The 22,608-nt window shown below is 36.8% G+C and overlaps 2 protein-coding genes across 2 annotated transcripts; both read left to right on the top strand.

The window, feature by feature from the left end:
- Positions 1-5,250: 5,250 nt before the first annotated feature.
- LOC116246770 (uncharacterized) lies at positions 5,251-8,111 on the top strand. Its single transcript, XM_031618632.2, has 3 exons — positions 5,251-5,611; positions 7,626-7,714; positions 7,837-8,111. Exons 1-3 carry the CDS (start codon positions 5,344-5,346, stop codon positions 7,891-7,893), a joined length of 414 nt encoding a protein of 137 aa, XP_031474492.1. The 5' UTR covers positions 5,251-5,343; the 3' UTR covers positions 7,894-8,111.
- A 10,614-nt stretch (positions 8,112-18,725) lies between these two features.
- On the top strand, positions 18,726-22,346 carry LOC116246814 (uncharacterized). Its single transcript, XM_031618687.2, has 3 exons — positions 18,726-19,243; positions 21,765-21,859; positions 21,951-22,346. Exons 1-3 carry the CDS (start codon positions 18,862-18,864, stop codon positions 22,002-22,004), a joined length of 531 nt encoding a protein of 176 aa, XP_031474547.1. The 5' UTR covers positions 18,726-18,861; the 3' UTR covers positions 22,005-22,346.
- Positions 22,347-22,608: the final 262 nt, after the last annotated feature.

Genomic DNA, 22,608 nt, shown 5'->3' with positions numbered 1-22,608 from the left:
TATGCATATATGATATATGCATGTAACATATATATATGTATAACACATGTATATTTGAATAATATAGATGTACATATAATATGTATACATATCATATATGTTATGTTACAAATATATGTATACCTATATATCTAATATATACATCTCTGTATATGATGTACATATGCATACATATAAATATGTATAAGTAACACGTACATATATAGACATAAAATATGTGTATACATGTGAATAACATAACAAATGATATATATACATATGTATATATAAAATATATAGTTATATATAACATAATATATAATATATAATATATCTGTGTACATATATGTTATGTTATAATTATACATATTATACATGTGTTAACAATATATTATATGCATTTTTATATACCAGATATTATGTATGGATTTATAATATATGAACATATATATGTATCTTATATATATATATGTGTGTGTGTGTATTACATGTAATATATTACTTATATTTGCATCATTGTATGTGTATATGCATATTACCTATGGTATATTACATATATTTGTGTACAAATATAAATTTTACCAATACATACATGGAATATGTATATAATATAAAATATGTGCATGTAATATATTTATATGTTATGTAAATATATGCATATTACATATATACTATAGTATATAGTAACACATATTTATATATGTATATAAGTTAAGTACACACACACACACACACACACACACACACACACACACACACACACATATATATATATATATATATATGTTAATATGTATATATATTTAATATGTATACATATTAACATTTATAAGTGTATATAACTTATATGCACATATAGCATATGTGTTATTAAGTACAATAATAAATATATATAATATACGTTACACATATATGATACATGTGATTTATATGTTACTTTATACTATAGTACATATATTACATATATGTACACATGTATATTATTATATACATAATACGCTATATAGCGTATTATATGACATATGTATTATATGTCATATAATATTATACGACATATGTACACATATATGTAGCATATACATTGTGTATTTACATGTCATATATAATATATATAGCGTATTACATTGTATATAATGATATTAACATAATACATGTTTCATGTATATAGTATATCAGGATCATGTATGCTGTAGTACTATGTTACATTATGACATATATTTACTAAAATACATTATGTTGTATATATGACATATATACTAAACAATCTAACATAATATATGTATATGCTATTATCATCTGCACTTTTCCCCTCTATAATAATAGCAGCAGCTATCAGAAACTTACACCACTGTAATAATACCCTAAAATAACAACTATCCAAACTTTGCACTATTTTTATGAGAATCGGCTTGAATAGGTTGATTCAAATTGAATTGATGAATTTACCCTATGGCTTATTCGAGAGGGTTTCGTATCAACTTAATCATGCTATTTAATAGTATTTAATTTTTTCGTTTAATTTTTAACTATATATATAGTTTTCAAAAGATATATTTTCTAATTTTTAGCCTGATTCACAATTGGTTCAACTGAATTGCTGAATCAGCTATTCGCACAAGCAGCAGCTTCACCTATCCAGTTTATATATATATATATATATATATATATATATATATATATATATATATATATATATATATATATATATATATATATATATGAGGGTTTTTTCATTCATTGTGATAAATAGTTAATAAAAAGTAAAAAGAAAAAAGTGATCGACATTTATATGGTCTCAATTGTATGTCATTATTGATGAGAAGGTCCTGAAGAGTGAATTGAGTGGCTCTATAAAGCCAAACCCATCATTCATTATATATTTATATAAACTTACAAACGCACACACTTCCCTTGCCAAAGCACATTGCTACTGGAAAGTTTATTATAGAGACTGCCCACGTCTTTTTCTAGTGTTTCTTAGCCTTTGTAAGTAAATGTAACAGCACAGGTTGATACTCTGCATTCGAAGACAAAAACAACTAAAAGGAAAGGATATAACCACATGCTCAAAAATTGCATGTACCATACTTTGTGTTGTTCTCATGAAGTTCTAGATCTGTGGTAGAATAAAATCCTAAACATGTTCTGCAAAATATTCAGATGTAAATCATTTGATCTAAAATCTAAGTCCGGGCCGGAGATTGTGTTTTTCGTTGAGGTTCATCCAGTTGGATATGCACAGAAATCTGATTCATCGACACCTCTAATCAGAAGATGCATCTGATCACGTCCTCCTAGCAGCAGAGCGCAGTATTTGTTGTTATCCTTCTGTTTGTCTTTCCAGTGCAAAGAAATCATATGTTCAGAAACTGAAATGACCAAAGAAGCTCTTGCGCTCAGGCCTGGGTGGCTGCAATCCCATCGTTTGCAGTCGTTTGCATTCCAGAGAAGTAATATTGCTGAGAATTGAATTGACGATGCAGAACTTCAGTGGGGCTTTGAAAGGTGTATTATACATAGTTTTTGAGGGAAAAAAATGCAAAACTAATAAACTTCAAAGTCAGACTGATACAAAAGCGAGAAGATACAGAGAAAACCTTTGTGCTTCATTTACATCCTATACATGCAGGGCACACAAAAATGAATCTAGATGCACACAAAAGGAGTAAAAATTAGAACAAGAAATGAGAGTTTAGATAAAGAAAGAGAAACTGAACTTTCAATGAAAGTTGAAAGCCGACGCGTTCGGAGACAAAAGCAAAGAAGTGCAAGAAATCTGATCTTTTCATGGAATAAGATAAGAGTTTGACAGAAAACCTCCGGACCGAAACTCAGTTCTCAGTTGATTTAAAGAAGCCATTGATTTTTACGTAATGCTTCGCATTTGATGGCAGAGTTCCGCTTGCTTATGAAGGAAAAAAAACAAAGGGGTATTGTTCTATGTGACATGATATTTTATAGAGAGAGAGTCATGGTTAGGTATCTCTGTGTCAAAAGATATCATGAAGCTAAAGAAAGTGACGTACACAAGCATACGTTGCAAAATAATTAAATGATCCTTAATTTGACCATGCGTAAACCTCCATTAAAAATATTATGCAAAGAATACTTTATTTCATACTCAACAAACTGCATTAAAGTCTTCTCTTGAACCAAACCTAATTTTGTTGACCAAAAGGGTTTAACAATGAATGAATCACCATTTAAGATTAACATCTGTAGCTTCAAATTCTTCAGTTTACACTTCTTATTCAAGCTGCTGGGCCTTCACTTGAGGAAATCACCCCAAAATTTTTATGTTTAAGTTGCTTTAAGGTGCCAATGTCTCAACTTAGCTATTCAAGAGCATGGCTTCTCTCCCACTGACACAAGGCTGTGTCGCGATCATGCCGCTCAAATCATCGACTGGCCATTGGCCCATGCCTGCGGCTCCAACCCAAGCACTGATGCAGTCCTGAACCCTGGGGATAGCGGAAATTAAGGAAGGGAAGCGGAAGTCGCTTCAACTCTAACCGAGAAAGTGAGATTTCCTCCCGCTCACCAGAAAATTTACACCCATCATGGAATATCCGCGATGGGTGTTGTTTGATTAGAGGTAAAGGTTTTCCGAGCTTCATGATGTATTTTGATATGGCAAGAAATGAAATTACCCTACGCTAAAATTGGAGTTCCATCGGCCTCTTGGATTCAAATTTACATCAAGTCAACAAGAGGTGATCTTGGACGCTTCTTAGTTTTTCAAAGGACTTGTTTCAGTGCTTGGAAAGGACTTGTTTGAGTGCTTGGATAACTTCTCCAGGGTGTTTGCATCCTGGATAACTTATTTGGGGTGAAAAAAGTCCTGTTTTCACTTCGAGCCGTGTACTTGTCTAGCAATTTAAGTTGTCGAAGGAACTTTTTCCTTCCATTTTTCTTCTTCCAAGCGATGGGTCACCATGATGTCACCTTCACTCCTCCATGGTTGGCCCTGTAGTTGGGATTGCCATCAATAGAAGTTTGATATTTTTTCGGGATATTTTTTTTGCCGCGAGTAACTTACAGGAAGAGACCTAATTTATAGGTTATTTTCAGAAAACCGACCATTTTTACACATAGTGCATTAAACTGGTCTTAGTTTCAAGGCGAGCAATAGGAACAACCTGTTCTGATTTGGGCGCATCTTTTATTTTTTCCCACTATAATAATAAGTTAAAACAGTAGCTATCAGAAACTTACACCACTGTAATAATACCCTAAAATAACAACTATCCAAACTTTGCACTAGTTTTATGAGAACCGGCTTGCATAGGTTGATTCAAATTGAATTGATGAATTTACCCTATGGCTTATTCGAAAGGGTTACGTATCAACTTAATCATGCTATTTAACAGTATTTAAAAATTTTCGATTTGTAACTATATATATAGTTTTCAAAAGATATTTTATCTAATTTTTAGCCTGATTCACAATTGGTTCAGCTGAATTGCTGAATCAGCTATCCGCACCAGCAGCAGCTTCACCTATCTAGTATATATATATATATATATATAGGAGACACTGGACTTATGCATGAGAATTTTCTTATCGATTGTGATGAATAGTTAATATAAAATAAGGAGAAAAAATGATTGACATTTTTATGATTTAGTAATAGTTCACATATTTTTTTTTGTTGTTTTTCTCTCAACTGTTCATAATGAGAGATCAAAGGGCCTTGAGCTGAATGACTCTATAAAACTAAAGTCACATATATATATATATATATATATATATATATATATATATATATATATATATATATATATATATATAAGTGTTAGATACTTTGATGCTAAGTGAATAAAAAACAACTAGAGTTATTGATTTTTTTAGTTCATGGTTGAAAGAAAAACAAGAAGGAAAAAATAAAAAATAATATTAAATGATGAAAATACCCTATCAATCGCTATTTAACACCTATATATATATATATGTTAAGTTATCAAAGTAAACAAAGAAAAAAAACGAACTAGGACTTTATTCACAGTGTGCTCGTTGGAGCTTAACGAAGGTCTGAGCTGAAGCCTAGGAAGCATGAGTTGAGTGAAATATGAAGGAGAAAAGAAGAAGGGAGGCAAATGTAATATACGAAACATAAAGCCATCTTTATGTAAACATCTGAAAAAATGGTGGAAAAGTTGCTTTTATCCCACAAATATCCAGTTTCTTTAACGCGGGGGCACGTGGAGTTGGGCCCATAAGATATTTGTGCGGGGAAGATGACAAAAAGGGGGTTTTAAATACCCAATACCGCCACCGATCACCCTTCGGTGGCCCTTTTCTCCTTTTCCGGCCTTCCTTCTCTAATTTCTTTCTTTTACTCCTCGTCTGAAATTGCTTTCCGCCATGGATCGGCTGCCTGCAGCAGCAGAGGGCAAAGAGGGCAGCAGCGTTGAGTTCGGATGGACGAAGGAGAAGCACTCCTCCTACCTCCACTCCCTCGAGGTTTCCTTCGTCAAACGCGTCTTCGGAAGCACCGCCGCCGACCACTTCCAGTACTACCATCTCAACGGCTACGACTACGACCACCAGCCGCTCGACCGCCACCTCCCCGACTCCTGGGACTCTACCCTTGATTCTACTACTCTCGATCTCAGTCACGCCAAACAGTACTGTACGTCCTCCCCCCTCCCCTTCCCCCTCCTTCTCGCTGCCATCATAATTTCTGATAGGTCATAATAAAGAAACATCACGGATTATGGCATGCATCTCGATATATCTTTTGTGGGGAATCCATTTGTTACATACTACAAATCTGCAACGTTGGGTTGGTGTATTAACATAGACGATAACGGCCAGCTTCCAGCATCCGGATTTTTCGCCTGGGTTTGCCGGTGGCCGGCGGGCTCATCCTCTCCCAAGGTCGTCTCTTAAAGGGATGTTTGAGTATATATATATATATATATGTTACACACACAAACGCACACACTTCTCTTGCCAAAGCACATTGCTACTGGAAAGTTTATTATAGAGACTGCCCACGTCTTTTCTAGTGTTTCTTATCCTTTTTAAGTAAATGTAACAGCACAAGTGGATACTCTGCATTCGAAGACAAAAAACAACAAAAAAGGAAGGATTTTTTTTTTGTGCAACTGAAGTTTTATAAAATACAAAAGTTCGAAGCCGCTGATTTTTTTATGATCCCGACATCAAAAGTCATGTACGATCTTTTCAAGTCCTACAGTTTTCAGGCAACGGGTGGCATCCATGAAGCAGAAAAAACAAGTAAATATTCAATTACTTTGGTCAAGAGAAAAAAGAAAAGCCGTCTCCCTAGTTGGTTTAGCTAAAATCCAAATCTTCTTTGCTTGGGGACATTATTGAAGCACTTTCTCAGAGTTGGGGTGCACATTATACATGGATGGAGCGTGAAGAACTGGTTATGTAGTGCTTCATGAACATCCTTCAATGGCGTTCTATTTTGGTGCTTTAATGGCGATCTATTTTACTCCATACGGTATTTTCACTTCCCTTTTGTATCTGCTTATCTTTGGTAAATGACGTGATGTAGCAACAGAAAATATTCGTTCGGCTGTGCTGCTAGAGAATAAGAATAGATTCATAAGTGAATAACTTGGTGAAGTAGACTATACACCTTTCTCTTTCTTGAACTTGACGCTAAGTTGCCTGTTATAGCTCTCTCAAACCGTCCACTTCAACTTTTTTGATGGTACTTGAGAATTGGAGGAGTGCCATCTTGTTTTAATCCCAAGATTGAAAGGTAAGGGAGGGACAAAAATATCTCACGAAATTTTACAGCAGGTATAGTTTTAACTTCATAATCGGTATAAAGCTGAACATTAGTCATTAAAGAACATCACTGAGATGAGTTTGCAAGCAACATTGTATGTAAATTTTTCCTTGGGAGGATTGTATGGGAAAAGCCTGGTCCGGCTTGCACCAATCTTATAAGCAACTAGATACAAGTCATGTCCAGGAGCTGTCTTACCATTATTTTTTGTACTAAAAGGGTGCGCTTTTCATATCGTCAGATGGTTTCCTTCACATTTGAGAAAGAAACGTCCATGGCTTTTAGTGCAGCAAGTACACGATGCAGCGAGTAGCTGTCAATAATAATTGCTCACCATGTTTGTTCCAAAAGCGGCCTCTTCTCCAACTCCTCTTAATACTGATTAAAGACTTCGGGATGCTAATGGCTATACTGTAAGAACGTGTTACAGGGAGATCTAAAAACCGAGTTCCATGAAAATTTTGAATTATTTTGGTCTCTCTCTCTCACCCTTCCTTTCTGATCACTTTCATTCAAACACTGTTACAAAGACAAGGAGTTCAATGCTAAAAAAAATTCATAAGAACCTTAAAGTATTTTTTACCGGTGATTTTTTTTTGCCATTTCCTTCAGAATATTCTTACACCATTAACCTTTTTAAGGCAGGCATATCGCCACTGAACCCGACCAGGATCTGAAACTTTCTGGGTCGTAAATCTTAGCTTTACTGTCTTCAAATGCGTATAAAATTAGGAGAAAATTTTAGTCTTTTTAATCTGATTCTCGCCAAACAAAGGGGAGAGGGAGGGAGAAGAGTGGTACTTTTAATTGAAGTTCAACAATGGTAGGCGCGAGCTTGCCGCCTCTGCACGTAGTAAACCACTGGTCGTGATTGCAGATGAGGCAGACAGGCGTAAGAGCAAAAGGTCGAAGAAGTCAAAGAAGAGGCGAACTTCTCTAGCCCAACAGGCTCCACAAAAGGATCAAGTGAGCATCTGCCAGATCTCTTCTTTTCTGTATTGTTATTGTCAATAATCACTTCATGAGTAGAGAAACTTCACATTGTTCTGTATTCTTTCTGACATCTTCTGCATCTTTCAACCATGAAGGTCTTGCCGGAAAGCGTCACTGGTTCAAGCTCCGCGAGTGGAGGAGGTTCACCTTAGGACACAAAATTTAGTAACTGTGGTTGAGGCCATGTCAGAGTATCTTGATCTTAGTCAATTGATTGAACAAGAAGTTGGTTCACCGCGATTGTGGTTCTTACAGCTTTCCTTGTTTCTTTTCTCTACTATTGCGTAGCCTGAGTTTCTAGGTAGTCAAAAGAAAACTTGCTGCTTTAGTAGCTAAAAGTCTATTCAGAAGCTATCCTTTTTGCCTGATATCTCAAAAAAAAAAGCGCCAGTGCTGCATGCGTCACCCATCTTTCAATTACTTGAAAAGTGAAAAATATCTAAAGTAATTTCATGGTTGAGATTCGCATAGAATGTCACTTTTTGCTTTTGGTTTGGAAAAGTGCATTCTTTCTCATTCCACTTACCGCCTTTGGATACTTTGACACTTTTGCTGTACATCACTGCATCTAACCATGGTTAATCTATCTGGAATATCTAGCTAACAGTTTTATTAAAAGAGTTTGGTGCCAAAATATCTTTTCAAAGGCCACGGAGCTTGAAGCATCAGGCAAAAGATCGGTCTGATCTCGACGTGTGAAGGGTACTTTTAATCTTTTTTTTTTTTGGAAAAGGGTAATTCGGTAATTTTAAGAATAAGGGCATTTCTGTCATTTCAAATCCCGCATGTTCTTAAATAATGCATGATGGCCCAGTACCGTTGTGGATTGGCCATGGCCTATGTCTGGCAATATATATATGCTACAAGATCATACTAAAATGTTGGTGCATGCATGACAAGTGAGAAATTAGACCGAGGATTCGGTAAAGGATTATTAGTTAAAGCTTTTAATCTGGTCTTGTAAAATGTTGAACAAACAAACTTAAACCAGCGTAAACAGTGTAAAATGTTAATTTTTTTTGTCGAGTTCAAGAAAATTTTCTTCACAATTAATTGGCTTTTAATATATCAGCAGATTGTTTTTGTTTCTCACATGAGAAAACGGCACCCGAGTCGAGTCTCAACATTTTGTTCTTACGACTAACGAGAGGAAAGACTAGTAAGCAACTTTCAAGATCTAAGATTTCAAAAGAAGCTTTCCACAAGAACTCGGAATTGCCTTGTCTTCATACAACTCCAAGTCCCACCAATCAATGTTAAATTAGCTGTAGTCTGCAACTGACCCAACTCTAAACCATTGGTGCAAGCGGGCACTGACACAGAGGAAAACAGACAATTTAGTTCTTTTTCAGACTTGTTAAGAGCTCTTTTTCATCAGGAGGCACCATGAAAACATTTGTGATATCTCTTTGGCGGCAGAAATATTGAAGCAAAGCAGTTCACTGCACAGTTTTATTGGTTAAAGGTGTAAATGCATTTTTCTCAAAACTCTAAATGCGTTGTGAAATCTCTACCCGCTTTTGTCAAATTCTGAAATCTCACACCCGCGATGCCCTTGAACAGCACATTCCCTGAACAGCTTGCTCGTGGTCGTGATTTTTGTTCGTGTTGTTATCACTCTTGCACATGCTCTTATCGTGGGCTTCCTTAATTCTTAGTTACCAAGTTTTCTAGGCATTAGTTTTCCAACGTAACTCATGTGAAGGTTTCCTCGTTGTAACGTATATATGTGTCATACTGGTGCATAAATTTTCATACTTCAATATAACTAATAACTAAAATACCTTTAATTTACATTGAAAAAGAAAAGTTTTTATAAATAGAAAATAAAAATAGAAGATAGAAAGACTATGGAGGACATTTTTAATAAATTACCAAAATATCCTTCTCTCTTTCACTATGCACGCCGCACGTAACTTTCTCTCCATTGTAACATGCACCGGAATACTTTAAGGGTATTCATTATCAAAAAATCTTTTTATGAGCATACAAACAATCTCATAAATATATCTTTTGTTTCAAAATACTCTTCAACTACCTTGTCAAGAGGCAGACCTAATGTTCTTAATATTGAATGAGAAGACCAATTAGAAAGCTTGCAACAAGACTTGCACATGACATAACATGTATTAAACTTCCAACAAAACAAAGGGTATATTTTTCCTTTATTGTTTTTCACAAAAAACAATTACTCAACTCCTGTAACAATAGGAGTTCCAAATATTTTCAAAACATTCATTCTAATCTCATGCAAATACATAATCATATTATAACAATGATATTCAAACATGCTCCTACTTTTCAAATGTTTACAAAACCATCTACTTGATTGGTACACTTGGTCTTTATTGCGACTATCTAAAAGAAGTATTTTTCATCTTGTATAGTCTTTATCAATATACCATTTCATAAAAAGTATTTCATTTAACTCACCATTTATAAAGTAATTTTCATGACCAAATATATAGGTCATTAACATGCAAATAAATCGCTTTACTGAGATGTCAGATTTATCAAGTATTTCATCAAGGACAAAACATAGCTACACTAGCAAATGTATAGAACAACAATTTAAGTATAGTCATAACTATCAATGTTTAAATAATAGAGAAGTTGAACTTAGTTGGTTATTTCCTTAATTGATCTATAAATAAATCTACAAGATGATCATTAAATTCGCTAATAAGGTTTAGTTGATCTATTGCCAAACTGATCCTCAACCAATTCATAGCCTGATTGCTTATTAAAATATCAAATAGATCAAACTTGATCTTCAATAGGACCACTATATTTAGACTCTTGAAATAATTCCATCTCATACATAAAAACATCATAAACCCTTCTTTTATTTGGGTATTGATACATATGCATTTGCAAACATATTCTTCATTTTCTAGATCTGCATTTTGACATGCATTATATATCATCGAGGATATTGACATGGATAAAGTTAATGTGGTTGTCATTATATTTAAGAGTATTACCTTACACATCATGAACAAAATTTATCCTCAAAGAAAACCTTGCTTAGCAACATGCTTTAACATATCATAATGGTAGGATAAAGGAATACTCTTGCTGTGCATATCAAGCACACACAAGATAACATTGTTTGCTAGTTTGTTTTTCAGGTTCGATAACTACTCTTGTTATTAGCAGTCTTCACAAAGGTTAGATTGACTCACTGGTTTGCTAGTTTGTTTTTCAGGTTCGATAACCAGCTCTGATAACATTGTTGGAGTTTTTGCAGCGGAAGGCGCTTGCGGTCCCTTCTATTTCCTCAGCAAGTTCACCAACGGAGTCTCTAGGATGAGCGCACGAACAGTAGAAGCACCAAAAGCAGCAGGTAGCAGCAACAACTGAACAAGAGAACAAAGAGAGATAAATAGAAGCAGAAAATTTGCGGGTTCGCTTCTATGAAGCACAAACAGGGCAATCTCTCGATCAACCCATAAAGTGTATAGTGTTGAGTTTTATAGCCAGCCTGTTAGGATTCCCCGTTATCTCAGCATGCGGTTAAAGCCAGTGAGAGATATCAAGAAACCAATATTGTAAATCCAAAATTTAATTTAATGAAAACCTTTAATTTGAGATTCAGTGAGCGGGCTCCTCACAGTTATGAGTGAAAGGGATAGGAGTCATAGCTGCCACCACCTTGGTAGAGGGTTCCATGAGAACAATTTTCGTCTAGCTGTGAAGGCCACAATTTGAAGTCACACTGAATTGCTGCCAGCTTCATCGTCCAAGGCCATGCGGCCATAGCAGTGGCCTGGGCAGCCGTCGGGCGACACTGCCTCGGCATAGCCTGACGAGCAGGCCAAGGCAGTAGATAACTGCTTACACATTATTTTTATGAAATAAAAAGAAAACCATCTCAATATTGCCTATTTAGGAACGAATGCTTCACATTGAGAGTATCAGTGGATGATGCTCAGATCTGCTCTGCTCAATAAATACAGAGTTGGATTCAGATGAGATTCTGCAGAGCCAATATTGTAAAACCCACTGTGGATCCGTTCCTTTTGCACGTACCAACACATCTAATCACTTGCATTTCATTAATCAATTTCAATAACTTGCCGCTTTTGTTCTTTCGTAAAATGAACATGATCAAAATTCTGTGGACACTCTAATATTAGGACACACCAATTATTCCCAGCAATAAAGCAACCGACACTAGCTATTTAGCAATTTTGCAGCATGACAAGTCCTTGAAACCAGATATTTAGTGACAGACACAATGATGTACTTAAGAGATTCTGCAAAGGTAACGAGCATTGATATAAGTTATTTCTAGCCACAAAACAACAAGAGAAAAGAAAAGAGAAAAATAGTTCCATTAGTTGTGTAGCTGACAACTGCATCACTAGAAAGAACAGTTGTAAGTAAACCTTTTGTAGTAATTATTTTGACCCTTCAATTACCCTCTTAACATGGATATTTGCTGGTCACCTGGACCAGGCTTTTAGCATCATCAAAATGTTCTCTAAACTCTGTCTAACATAAACCATGCAAGCGCACGCCTATGTGGTACTACTGGTTTACTACGTCAAAAAGGGCTTTGCCAGATCAGATGGGTTGGTTTCTTTTTCTAGACAGGCAAGGACTTAGGCAGACCTCTACAAGATTATGCCAAGAAAGACGGAAGGTACTGAACTGCTGACTTTGTTCATCTTGAACGTCTTAAATCCAGACTCTAGCAGTTGGCATTGACCATTTCAAATTGGCAAAGCATCGACTGGAAATATTATCCCAAGTTTCTGATGGTTTTTGTAGCTGCCTTCCCTTTCGTTCACAGCTAAACGCAGGAAACATACCTTTTCATGGAAGCAATTTCATTCGTGGCACGGTGGAGCCTTTCTGACTTGACGTTTTTGACCTTCTTGAGAATTAGACTTCATCGTTCTGGCATTGCATGTGCTTCCTGATTGATTCATTGCATTGATAATGACAAATATCAATTCAAGTACTTCAAACTGCAGCAAAGTTTTCTTTCCTGGCCAGATGGAATCTGGCTGATGTGAAGTACACTGAAAATTATTTGATTTTTATACATATATCATGTGGTGGAGAGTTTATGTTCCGCTTAATAACCAATATGCAGGTTGGGTTATCGATTGACATTGTCTAACTGATTGACTCATTGAAGTTCAGGTGGTTTATCAGATGTTTTGATCAACACAAATTCTTACCTTCAGTAACTGGTTCTATCTTAATAATATTGCAGCATAGTATAATAGTTTTCTTGAAAAGTATCTGCTATATATACTGGGCCTAAAATCACCTTCTGTATTGATGAAGAAAAAAATAAGATAAAAGAGATCTCAGCTGATGACAAGGTACACAATACTGGGAATTTGAATGGCGATTGGAAGTTCAAGTCGTACTAAGTGCCTTCATGGTGAATTCACATAATCAGGGATTCAGGTGCACATGGCAAGGTAATATTTAGGTTCTCCTCTCTGTAGATTGTTTCAAAGCTCCTTTAATAATTCTCCCCGTGGTTTTCCCTCTTTGACAACTTGAGAAACACATCAAGGCCTGCCGTGCTGTTGCTTATGCATTTTTTCTGTAGACACACACATACTGTGGTAATTATGCTTGGGGGTAGCATAGTTGGAGGTTTCGCCATCGTTCTTCATAGGTTCTCTTTTTCAGTAAGGGACAGCATGTTGCCACAGTGTTGTTCCTTCCTGTTCTTTATATGAGATCTGCTTAAGTTCTGATTAAACGCCAGTCCTCTTAGAAATTTCTATCTGCTCTGATAAATGAAAGCACAGGTAAACCTGTAATCAAGATTCCACTTGCAAGCAGCCAAATCTTAGTTTGTTTGGAGCCTTAGTTGACTGTAAGGACAGCAACAAGAAAAGATAAATTACTTGACTCTACCTACAATGCAAACACTCTAAATCGTTGCAAGAATAAAAGCATATCCCCCGCTCAAGTTTTAATGGGCGCTCCTCGCAGTTCAACCATTGTACTTAAAATCACAGTCAAGTGCACTCTGTTGTTTCAGTTGAGTCTGCAATGGTGTTTTTTTTAGTGCACAAAAACTAGCTTTCTTGGTATACTTTGCAATTTGATGAACATTTCTTGGATTCGATTGAGATTCTTTGTCCAGTTTTTTAGTTAAATTTTACTGGTTCATTTGCTGAATCAAATTGCCCGAGGAATATAAATAATGAAGCCCCTATTCTATCAAGACTCAAAATGTTTCAATCTGCCAACCTTAAACCCAAATAGCTAAGAGATTCTTCAGAAGCAAAACAGGCTTGAGCAAGCCTACAAAATGTTGGATAACTAATGGGCTGGGAATCATGATCTAATTGCCCTGTTGGATGAACTGCATGTTCAGTGGTCCATGGATATAGACTTCCCATCTGGAAGGATAGTTTGCAGCTTTCCAGGCTTATGGATTGCAGTTACTGCTCATTATGTCCCACCAAATGACCAAAATATTTTGGCTTCAAACAAATTTGACACAAATGGCTTGAAATAGCAACCGTCAATTTTGCAATAATAAAAAGGTCGATATTCTTCTTTTTCTGTTTCCTTTCTTTATGAGCAAGGCATGAAAGTGGTAAAAAGCAATTTATTGCTTAGTGGCTTGGTTGATGGCTTTCATCTGGATGTTATTATACCTTCAGTTCCTAGTGAACAGTTTGATATGAAAACTGTAACTTTGTCACTAAAATCTGCACTTAGTTTTTTGCGTACCTTTTCATGTTGATTCTAGTAATAATTTGACGGCTAATTTGCCGTAATTCCTTGTCAATTGGTTTTGCTGGCACCCTAAGCACACCAAACTAGGAACATTCATGTGCATCTGTTTGTGCACATATACTTAGTAAATAAGGATGAAATATTAAGAAAATGATAAAATGCAAAGAACCAGATAAGCAAAAGGTCTATTCACTATGTTATGGGTTTCCATGAACAGATTTAAGGCCTTCATGATGGAGGGCAGGGATCCAGATCTGAGGTTTATCTCTCGGTGTAATCTGGTAGAGCTCCCCTAACTCCAATCTACTTAACTTTGTGCTCTGTTCGTCTGTGAGTTAACTTCATTTGTCATCAATCCAAATTGCAATGCTAGAAAAACAATCGGTTTGCTGTTTAACAAAACAAAATCTGAAATTTGCAGGCAGAATGGCAGTTGCTGCACAAAATCCTAATCGCAACTTAATTTGATTTATAAGCGAAATTTCTAGGCATATTTTTTGGTCAATATTGAGAACGTAGTTGTGTTTTTTACTAGTACAAAATCTTCTGATCACTTTCAATAATTCAATAAAAACCAGGATAACCTGAATATGATTGGAGCGAGATTAAGACCACTCAATAACTCTGTTAGATAAGCTAATAAATCTACAAAGACACATAGAGAGTAGAGACGCATGAAAAGGACTGAATAATAATCTAGTTCATGGTTCTCTATCAGGGGCCCTAGATACTTTATGTGCAATGAAGTCTCACCATTGTGTTGAATATCCAAGTGCATGATATATATTCACTAGCTGCCGCCTGCAATAGTGAATTGCTCCTTTCATCTCTTGTCAACCGCAATGGCTTTTCCAGAAAAAAACGATAACAAAAGACAAAAAAGAAAAGGAACAGCTAGTTACAAAAGATCCTGCTTTCGATCTAAAAAATTAGAATGAAGTTGCCACAGCTTTAGGTTCATGACTGAATTTTCTACTTCAACTATAACAACAATGAAAAAGGCTTTACTCAAGTGGTTCTGAATCTTCTGATGCTACTGCTAAAAGGTAAAAGGTGCACGCCTGGTTTTCTTTTAGATAAAATGCACAGTATTCATTCAATAACAGTTATTTCATTTCAGATCCCTGAATTTGTTCCATAGCGTTTCGGAAGTATCTAAACCAAATGCTCAAAACTTACATGTACCATACTTCTGCTTTGTTCTGATGAAGTTATAGATCGGTGGTAGAATCAAATCCTAAAATTGTTCTGCAAAATATTTAGGTATAAAGCATTTGATCTAAAATCTAAATTCAAGTTGGAAACATTTACATTATTTTGCTTGAGGCTGATCCGGTAGCATATGCACACAAACCCCATTAGTCGAAACTTCTAATCAGAAGATGCATATGATCACTTCCTGTTAGCAGCAGAGTGCAGTACTTAGCCGTTCAGTTTGCCTTCCCAGCCCGAAGTTGGTAATATCTTCACCGACGGGAGCGACCAAAAAGACCTTGCCTTTAGGAGACCCTTACTCTAAAAGGTCAGAAAAGGGCAAAAAAAAATTTGGGTACCCAAAATACCCTTTTTGTCCAGCGACCAGAATGACCAAAAAGCCCTTGTCTTTGAAAAAGAAGACCCCTCCCCTAAGGCCAATGAAAGGAAGAGGGAAGCAGGGGCAGTTTTTTTAATGCCCAAAATATTTTATTTTACTAAATTACTAAAATGCACCTCGTGCAAGACAGTGGGAAGGGGCGAACATGCAGGTTGCCTGTTCGTGCCTGACTATGCCATTTCGAAGTTGTATTAGAAAATTAATAAACTTCAAAGTTATATAAAATGAAATAATAATATGAAGAAAGTAAAATGAGTGAAAGAAAACCTTTTGCTTCGCTTACATCCTATGCATGAAGAATTTATGTATATGCACATAGGAGAAGTAAAAAAATAAAATAAAAAACAAGGGTCTAGATAAAGGAAAAGAAATTGGTAGGTAGCGGTAGGCAAAGTCATTACTTTTTAGCGGTTCTTAGAGTTTGGGGCTGCTTTGGAACCTGTGTGGTTCTTGTTTGGGGTTGCTTTGGAGCCTGAGTGGTTCTGCAATATACCCTTCAATTCAAGTGTAACACATGTCAGCAGATCAAAAGACTAATACTTATGAAAATGAACACGTCATGAGTGCGACACTCAAACCGATCATTGTCTCGCAGGACAAAGAGAAAGGAAGGAGACTTTCAAAGAACATGGGAGGTTGACGTGATGATGGAAAAAATTTGTGAGAAAATACAAAAGCTCCAACAGTTCCCATTTAATTTGCATAAACCATTTGTTTTTTTTTTATGTAATCCTTCCAATTTGATGGCAGAGTTCTGCCTAACCCCAGCTTGCTTTTGAAGGAAAAAACAAAAGGGTATTGTTTTATGTGACATGACATTTAAGAGAGAGTCATGGTGTATATCTCTATCAAAAGGTATGATGAGGCTACCCCTTAATTTGACCATGCATAAACTTCCATGCGACCGCGATATTCACCAAGCAATGAAAATATTAAGCAAAGACTATTTTATTTCCCACTCAACAAACTGCATCAAAGTCTCAAAGTCTTTTATTGAACCAAACCTAATTTTATTGACCAAAAGGGTTAAGCTTGTGTTATTCATGGGGCTATTAATTAATGAATCACCATTGATGGTTAGCATCTTTAGTTCTTCTTCTTATAGCTTTCGTGTTGCGGGTTAACAGGAGGCATATACCCACTACCTAGATGAGAGGACGAAGCGCCCCCTTACTCTTGGGGTTGAGTGTTGCACCGAGACTTGGGTGGACCTACTGTATATCATGTTTGTCACTATTTGCATTTTAAGAAAGCAACACTTATGAAAATTAAACTGATGACATGTTATTTACATAGCTGCTTGCTTGACAAGCTGTTCTACGCCCTTCGGAACTTCGAGTTGCTGCATGTTTGTTTGAAAAGATCGTTCATAAAAAATTTTTCGAAACAAACCCACTTGGCATGCTTTAAGATAGTAAGTCTAAACTTAGTTATCCAAGCAAAAGAAAAAAAGGGGGATCACCTCTAGAATGAATTTAGGATGAATTTATTTAATATTTGGACAGATTCATAAAACACTGGTAAAATATATTTGCTGTCAAACAACTCTTAAAAAAACACTTACCAAGTACTTGCTCCAGTGTTAGACCGGAATCGCATAAATTTGCCGATTCAAACCATGGCAAACTGATTTGATTTTGTGGGTGATTCAAGAGTACCATGAACTCATGCTATTTTTAATGATATTTTCAGAATGTGTTAATTTTTGTTACTTTTATATACTTTTGCTCTTTTCATTCAATCAAAATTTTAAAACTTTTAATCGATTCACAATCAATTTTAGCTGAACCATTGAATAGGCCGATTGACCAAATCAGCAACTTCACCGGTTTATAAACCTGTTGTTGCAACATTATCTGCTGTCTTTAATGTTTAATGTTCTTGATGCAAACGTATGTATGTAAATATGAACTAAAACTTGACTACTCATTATAAATAATCCAAATGAATTAGTTTAACTATCTTTGTTGATTATATACTAATCAGTTTATTTCCCTTTGTTGAGAAATTAGCTGTTAATTACAGGAAGCTCAAATCAATAAGGCGATTTTTGTTTTTGTCAAATAATCGAGAAAATGAAGAATGAAACAAACTCCTTGATAAAACTATTTAGTTGAACTAATCTCATTGTTAGTAGGACTGGCGTCGACTTAGGGTCAAGTTGAGGCGGATCGAACAGGACCCTAATCAAGCTCGAGTTTGAGCTCGGACGGGTTGAGCTTAACGCGGTCTGGGCACATCTTTCTAAGACCAACCCTAAGGACTATGGGTAGTAGGGATGCACAATAAATCGAGTTAGTTTGAGATCGGCTAGAACTTGCTCGTCAAAATTCGACTTAAGCTTGACTCATTTATAGAGGGGTTGAACTCGAGTTCAAATAAACGAGTCTAGTTCGAGTTGTAAAAACTAAACTAGAGTCGATTAAATAATAGATGTTGAATTATAATGAAAGAATAGTTCCGAGTAGCAACACAAGTTAAAGAGTTAAACATGCTAAGCCAAGTTTGCAGTCGACATTGTATCATGTTCAAAATTATCCTATTAAATTTGACTCGAGTTCGAACTCAAGTTTCCTGAGTCGAGTTGTGGTCGAGCTGCCCTAACTCGAACTCGGCTGGGCTCGTGTGCAGCCATTGACGGATAAAGAAAGGAGGGCTGCAAATGTAATAACAATAAAACTGAAGCGATCTTATGTAAACATCTGAAAAATCGGCCGAAAAAGTCACTTTTACGCCGAAATATCCAGTCTCTTTATCAGCGGCCACGTGGAGTTGGACCCAAAGGATATTTTTGTGGTGGAAGATGACGAGAGGGGTTTTAATTACTCGACGCCACCGATCGCTGCTCTCCGGCCCCTTTGCCCCGTTTCCGGCCTTCTTCTCCGTCTCTCCTCGTCTGAATTTGCTTTCCGCCATGGATCGGCTGCCTGCAGCGGCGGCGAGGGGCAAAGAAGGTAGCAGCGTGGAGATCGGGTGGACCAACGAGAAGCACGCCACCTACCTCCACTCCCTCGAGGTTTCCTTCGTCACGCGCGTCTTCCAAAGCTCCGCCGCCGACCAGTTCCAGTACGACCACCTCAACGGCTACGACTACCACCACCAGCCGCTCGACCGCCACCTCCCGGACTCCTGCGATTCCACCCTTGACTCTATTACTCTCGATCTCAGTCACGCCAAACAGTACCGTACGTCCTCCCCTCCTCTTCCTTGCTGCCATTATAATTTCTGAAAGATTATAATAAAGAAACACGACGGATTGTGGCATGCATCTCAAGATATCTGTGTGGGCATCCTTTGGGATACATTATGAATCTGCAACCGCAGGTTGGTTTGTTCACACAGACGATAGGAACCAGCTTCCAGCACCTGGTGCTTTTGGCTGGGTGCCGGTGGCCGGCGGCCGGCGGCCTCATCCTTTCCTTTCCCCGAAGGTCGTCCCTTAAAAGGATTTTTGCGCTAAAGAACTCCAAGGTTGAGCCTTGTTGCTAAGTTTACATAAGAGGGTTGTGCATCATATATATATATATATATATATATATATATATATATATATATATATATATATATATATATTCCTTGAGCACATTGCTACTGAAAGTCTGAAACTTGGGATTCAGAGTTAAAAGCAGGCTGTTGCTTGGGATGTAAGGAGGTGTAAAATTCTGAGAAAGTGCACATGTGGTTTTTAATATTTTTAAGCCTTTTTTAATAAATGTAACCGGATCGGTACATTCTCTGCATCCAAAGACAAAAGGAATTAAAAAAGGTAGGAATTTCTTTCTGCAAGTGGAGTTTTATATGATCTAGACATCAAAAGTCATGCATGGTCTTTTTGAGTCCTATAGTTTTTAGACAAGAGGTGGCATCCATGCACCCAAATCCATGGAAAAAGCAGAAAACAAGTAAATAATAAAGTACTTTTTGTCAAGAGAAAAAAAAAAAAAAAAAAAAACAAACTGTCCCTCTTAGCTAGGAATCCAAATCTTCCTTTCTTGGTCTTGGGACATTATTGAAGTACTTTATCAGAGTTGGGTAGTTCACTATATGTGGATGGAGGACTGCTTATGTATGCTCCATGAACGTCCTTCAATGGCGTTCCACTTGGTGCTTAAATGGCCATCTATTTTGGTGAATATATACTTCATCTTTTCACTTCACTTTCGCACCTGTTAATTTCCGGTGAATGACGTGATTGTAGCAACAGAAAAGATTCGTTCAGCCGTGCTGTTAGTGTTAGAGAATAAGAATAGCTTCATAAGTGGGCGCCCTTCTGTTTCTTGAACCTGACGCTGAGTTGCCTCTTATGGCTTTCTTCAACAATCCATTTCAACTCTTTTTATGGTACTCGAAAATTGGAGGGTACCAACTTGTTTTATTTAGTCCAACAATGAAAGTTCAGGAAGAGATAAAGACTCCATAGTAACGGCAGAAGGGACAGAAACTAATGGCTTATGAAATTGTTACAGCAGGTATAGTTTTAACTTTGTTTTCAGACTCAAGCTGATTGAGAGTCATTAGAGAAGATTACTGAGATGAATTTGCAGACTATAGTGTATGTAATTTTTGCTTTGGAGGACAGGTAACGGAAATGACTAGTCAGGGTTGCACCACTATCATAACCAGCTCCAAGTCGTGTCCAGAAGCTGTCTTATCATTATTTTTAGTACTTCACTTTTCATCTCGTGAGATGGACTCGATCATATTTGAGAAAGAAACGTCGAGCACAGGAAGTATAAGATGCCGCGACTGTCAATAATGGTCGCCATGTTCCTTCCATAAGCGGCCTATTCTCGAAGACTTCGAGAATAAAAGGCTTCGCGGCGCCGTTCTACTGATCATATTTGAATTATTTTGTTTTCTGCCTCACGACATTGTTTTTGCGTGATCTGGCGTAAATGGCCTACAGCAAGGAAAGAAAGGAAAATTTTCACCCTTCCTTTCCGATCAGTTGCATTCAAATACGGATACAAATATAAGGGCATGAAATCCACTGAAAAAAGAGCTATACGTTTGAAAATATTTTACCAACGGGTTTCTTTTTTTTTTACCTTCCCTTTAGATTCTTACCCCAATCCTTGTGTTTGATAGCCGTAGATCTCGTATCCAAGATTGACTTGAGATTCCTTCTATGTAGCACCCACAGCCCAACAAACACTGATGTCAAAAAAAAGATTTAAGATCCTTACTTTACGGCCAAAACCTCATATTTGAGGTTGGATGCAAGGGGAGGTAGGTCTGACTTGAAATCCATAGATCTAAAACTTTCAATTATCCCAGGTCATCTTGGCTCTCAGATTAAAGCTACCAAAATAGGTGAAAACCGAAGCCAAACCTTTGCGATAACTTATCATCGGTTTTTTTGTCGCACCCTGGCTTCCGGTGAAGTAAAACATCTGTGAAATTGATTACCACCACCGAACCATATATAGTTCTTGGTCAAAACTCCAAAATCTAGTATAAGAAATTCCCCGATCGATATTCTCTGTCCCTCTTTGGCGCTGCATTACACATCTAATCTGAAAATTTCCTGACCATCAGTCCTATTCTTACTGTCTTCAAATGTGGATAAAATGAATTTAAAGGTTTCCTCATTAATTTCTCATGGTCGCCAAACAAAGGGGAGAGAGAGAGAGAGAGAGAAGGGTGGTACTTCTAAATTTCTGATTGAAGTTCAACAATGCAGTAAACCACTGGTAGTGATTGCAGGTGACGCAGACCCGCATCATTCTAAGGACAAAAGGTCTAAGAAGTGGAAGAAAAGGCGAACTTCTCTGGTCCAAAAAGCTTCACAAAAAGAGCAAGTGGGCATCTGCCAGATCACTCCATTTATGTATTCTTTACGTAAATAGTAAGTAAAGAAACTTCACATTATTCTGTTTTTCTGCATCTAAGGTCCCCCCTGAAAGCGTCACCGGTTCAAGCTCTGGCCACGAAAGCGCATCTTAGGGCACAAAATTTACTAAATCCTCTGCGGTTGAAGCCATATCCGAGCATCTTCTGATCATCTCTGCCAATTGATTCAACACGGCTGCCGGAGAAGTGCAGAAGAAGTTGGTGCACCAGCATTTCGGTCCGTATAGCTTTGCTTTTCCTTTTCTCCATTTCCGAGTAGTATTGCCTAGCTCGAGCTTCTGGGTAATGTTTTTCCAAGTAGTGGAATGTGCCGGGGTAAAAGATACTTGCTTCTTTGGTAGTTTTAGAAGCAATCTTATCATCATATAGTGATATATAGTAACTTTTCTGTCTTCTGGAATTGCATTCAATAGATATAAATCCTTTTGTGGTTAAGAGTCTATTCAGAAGCTAACTTTTTGGCCTGATATCTCAAACAAGCACCGCTTCTTCTTCTGCTACCAAACTTTTCATACTTGAAAAGTGAAAATATCGAAAGTTAATTTCGTGGTTAAGATCCGTATAGAACGTCGCTTTTCAGTTTTGGTTTGATAAAGTGTGTTCTCTCTCTTTCTGCTTACAGCCTTTGGATACTTTGACACTTCTACTGTATCTAACCATGGTTAATCTTCCTGAAATTTCTAGCCAACAGTTTTAG

The sequence above is a fragment of the Nymphaea colorata genome, chromosome 2 (assembly GCF_008831285.2).
Source record: "Nymphaea colorata isolate Beijing-Zhang1983 chromosome 2, ASM883128v2, whole genome shotgun sequence".
Lineage (NCBI taxonomy): Eukaryota > Viridiplantae > Streptophyta > Magnoliopsida > Nymphaeales > Nymphaeaceae > Nymphaea > Nymphaea colorata.
The sequence above is the reverse complement of the archived record's forward strand: the minus strand, read 5'-3'. Positions and strand labels throughout refer to the sequence as shown.

What these genes read in the sequence shown, in the direction of transcription:
- LOC116246770 (XM_031618632.2), top strand. Translation starts at nt 5,344, where the DNA reads ATGGATCGGCTGCCTGCAGCAGCAGAGGGCAAAGAGGGCAGCAGCGTT. An exon ending in CAGTCACGCCAAACAGTACT is followed by an intron (nt 5,612 to 7,625) that starts GTACGTCCTCCC and finishes TCGTGATTGCAG; the next exon opens with ATGAGGCAGACAGGCGTAAG. An exon ending in AGGCTCCACAAAAGGATCAA is followed by an intron (nt 7,715 to 7,836) that starts GTGAGCATCTGC and finishes TCAACCATGAAG; the next exon opens with GTCTTGCCGGAAAGCGTCAC.
- LOC116246814 (XM_031618687.2), top strand. Translation starts at nt 18,862, where the DNA reads ATGACGAGAGGGGTTTTAATTACTCGACGCCACCGATCGCTGCTCTCC. An exon ending in CAGTCACGCCAAACAGTACC is followed by an intron (nt 19,244 to 21,764) that starts GTACGTCCTCCC and finishes TAGTGATTGCAG; the next exon opens with GTGACGCAGACCCGCATCAT. An exon ending in AAGCTTCACAAAAAGAGCAA is followed by an intron (nt 21,860 to 21,950) that starts GTGGGCATCTGC and finishes TCTGCATCTAAG; the next exon opens with GTCCCCCCTGAAAGCGTCAC.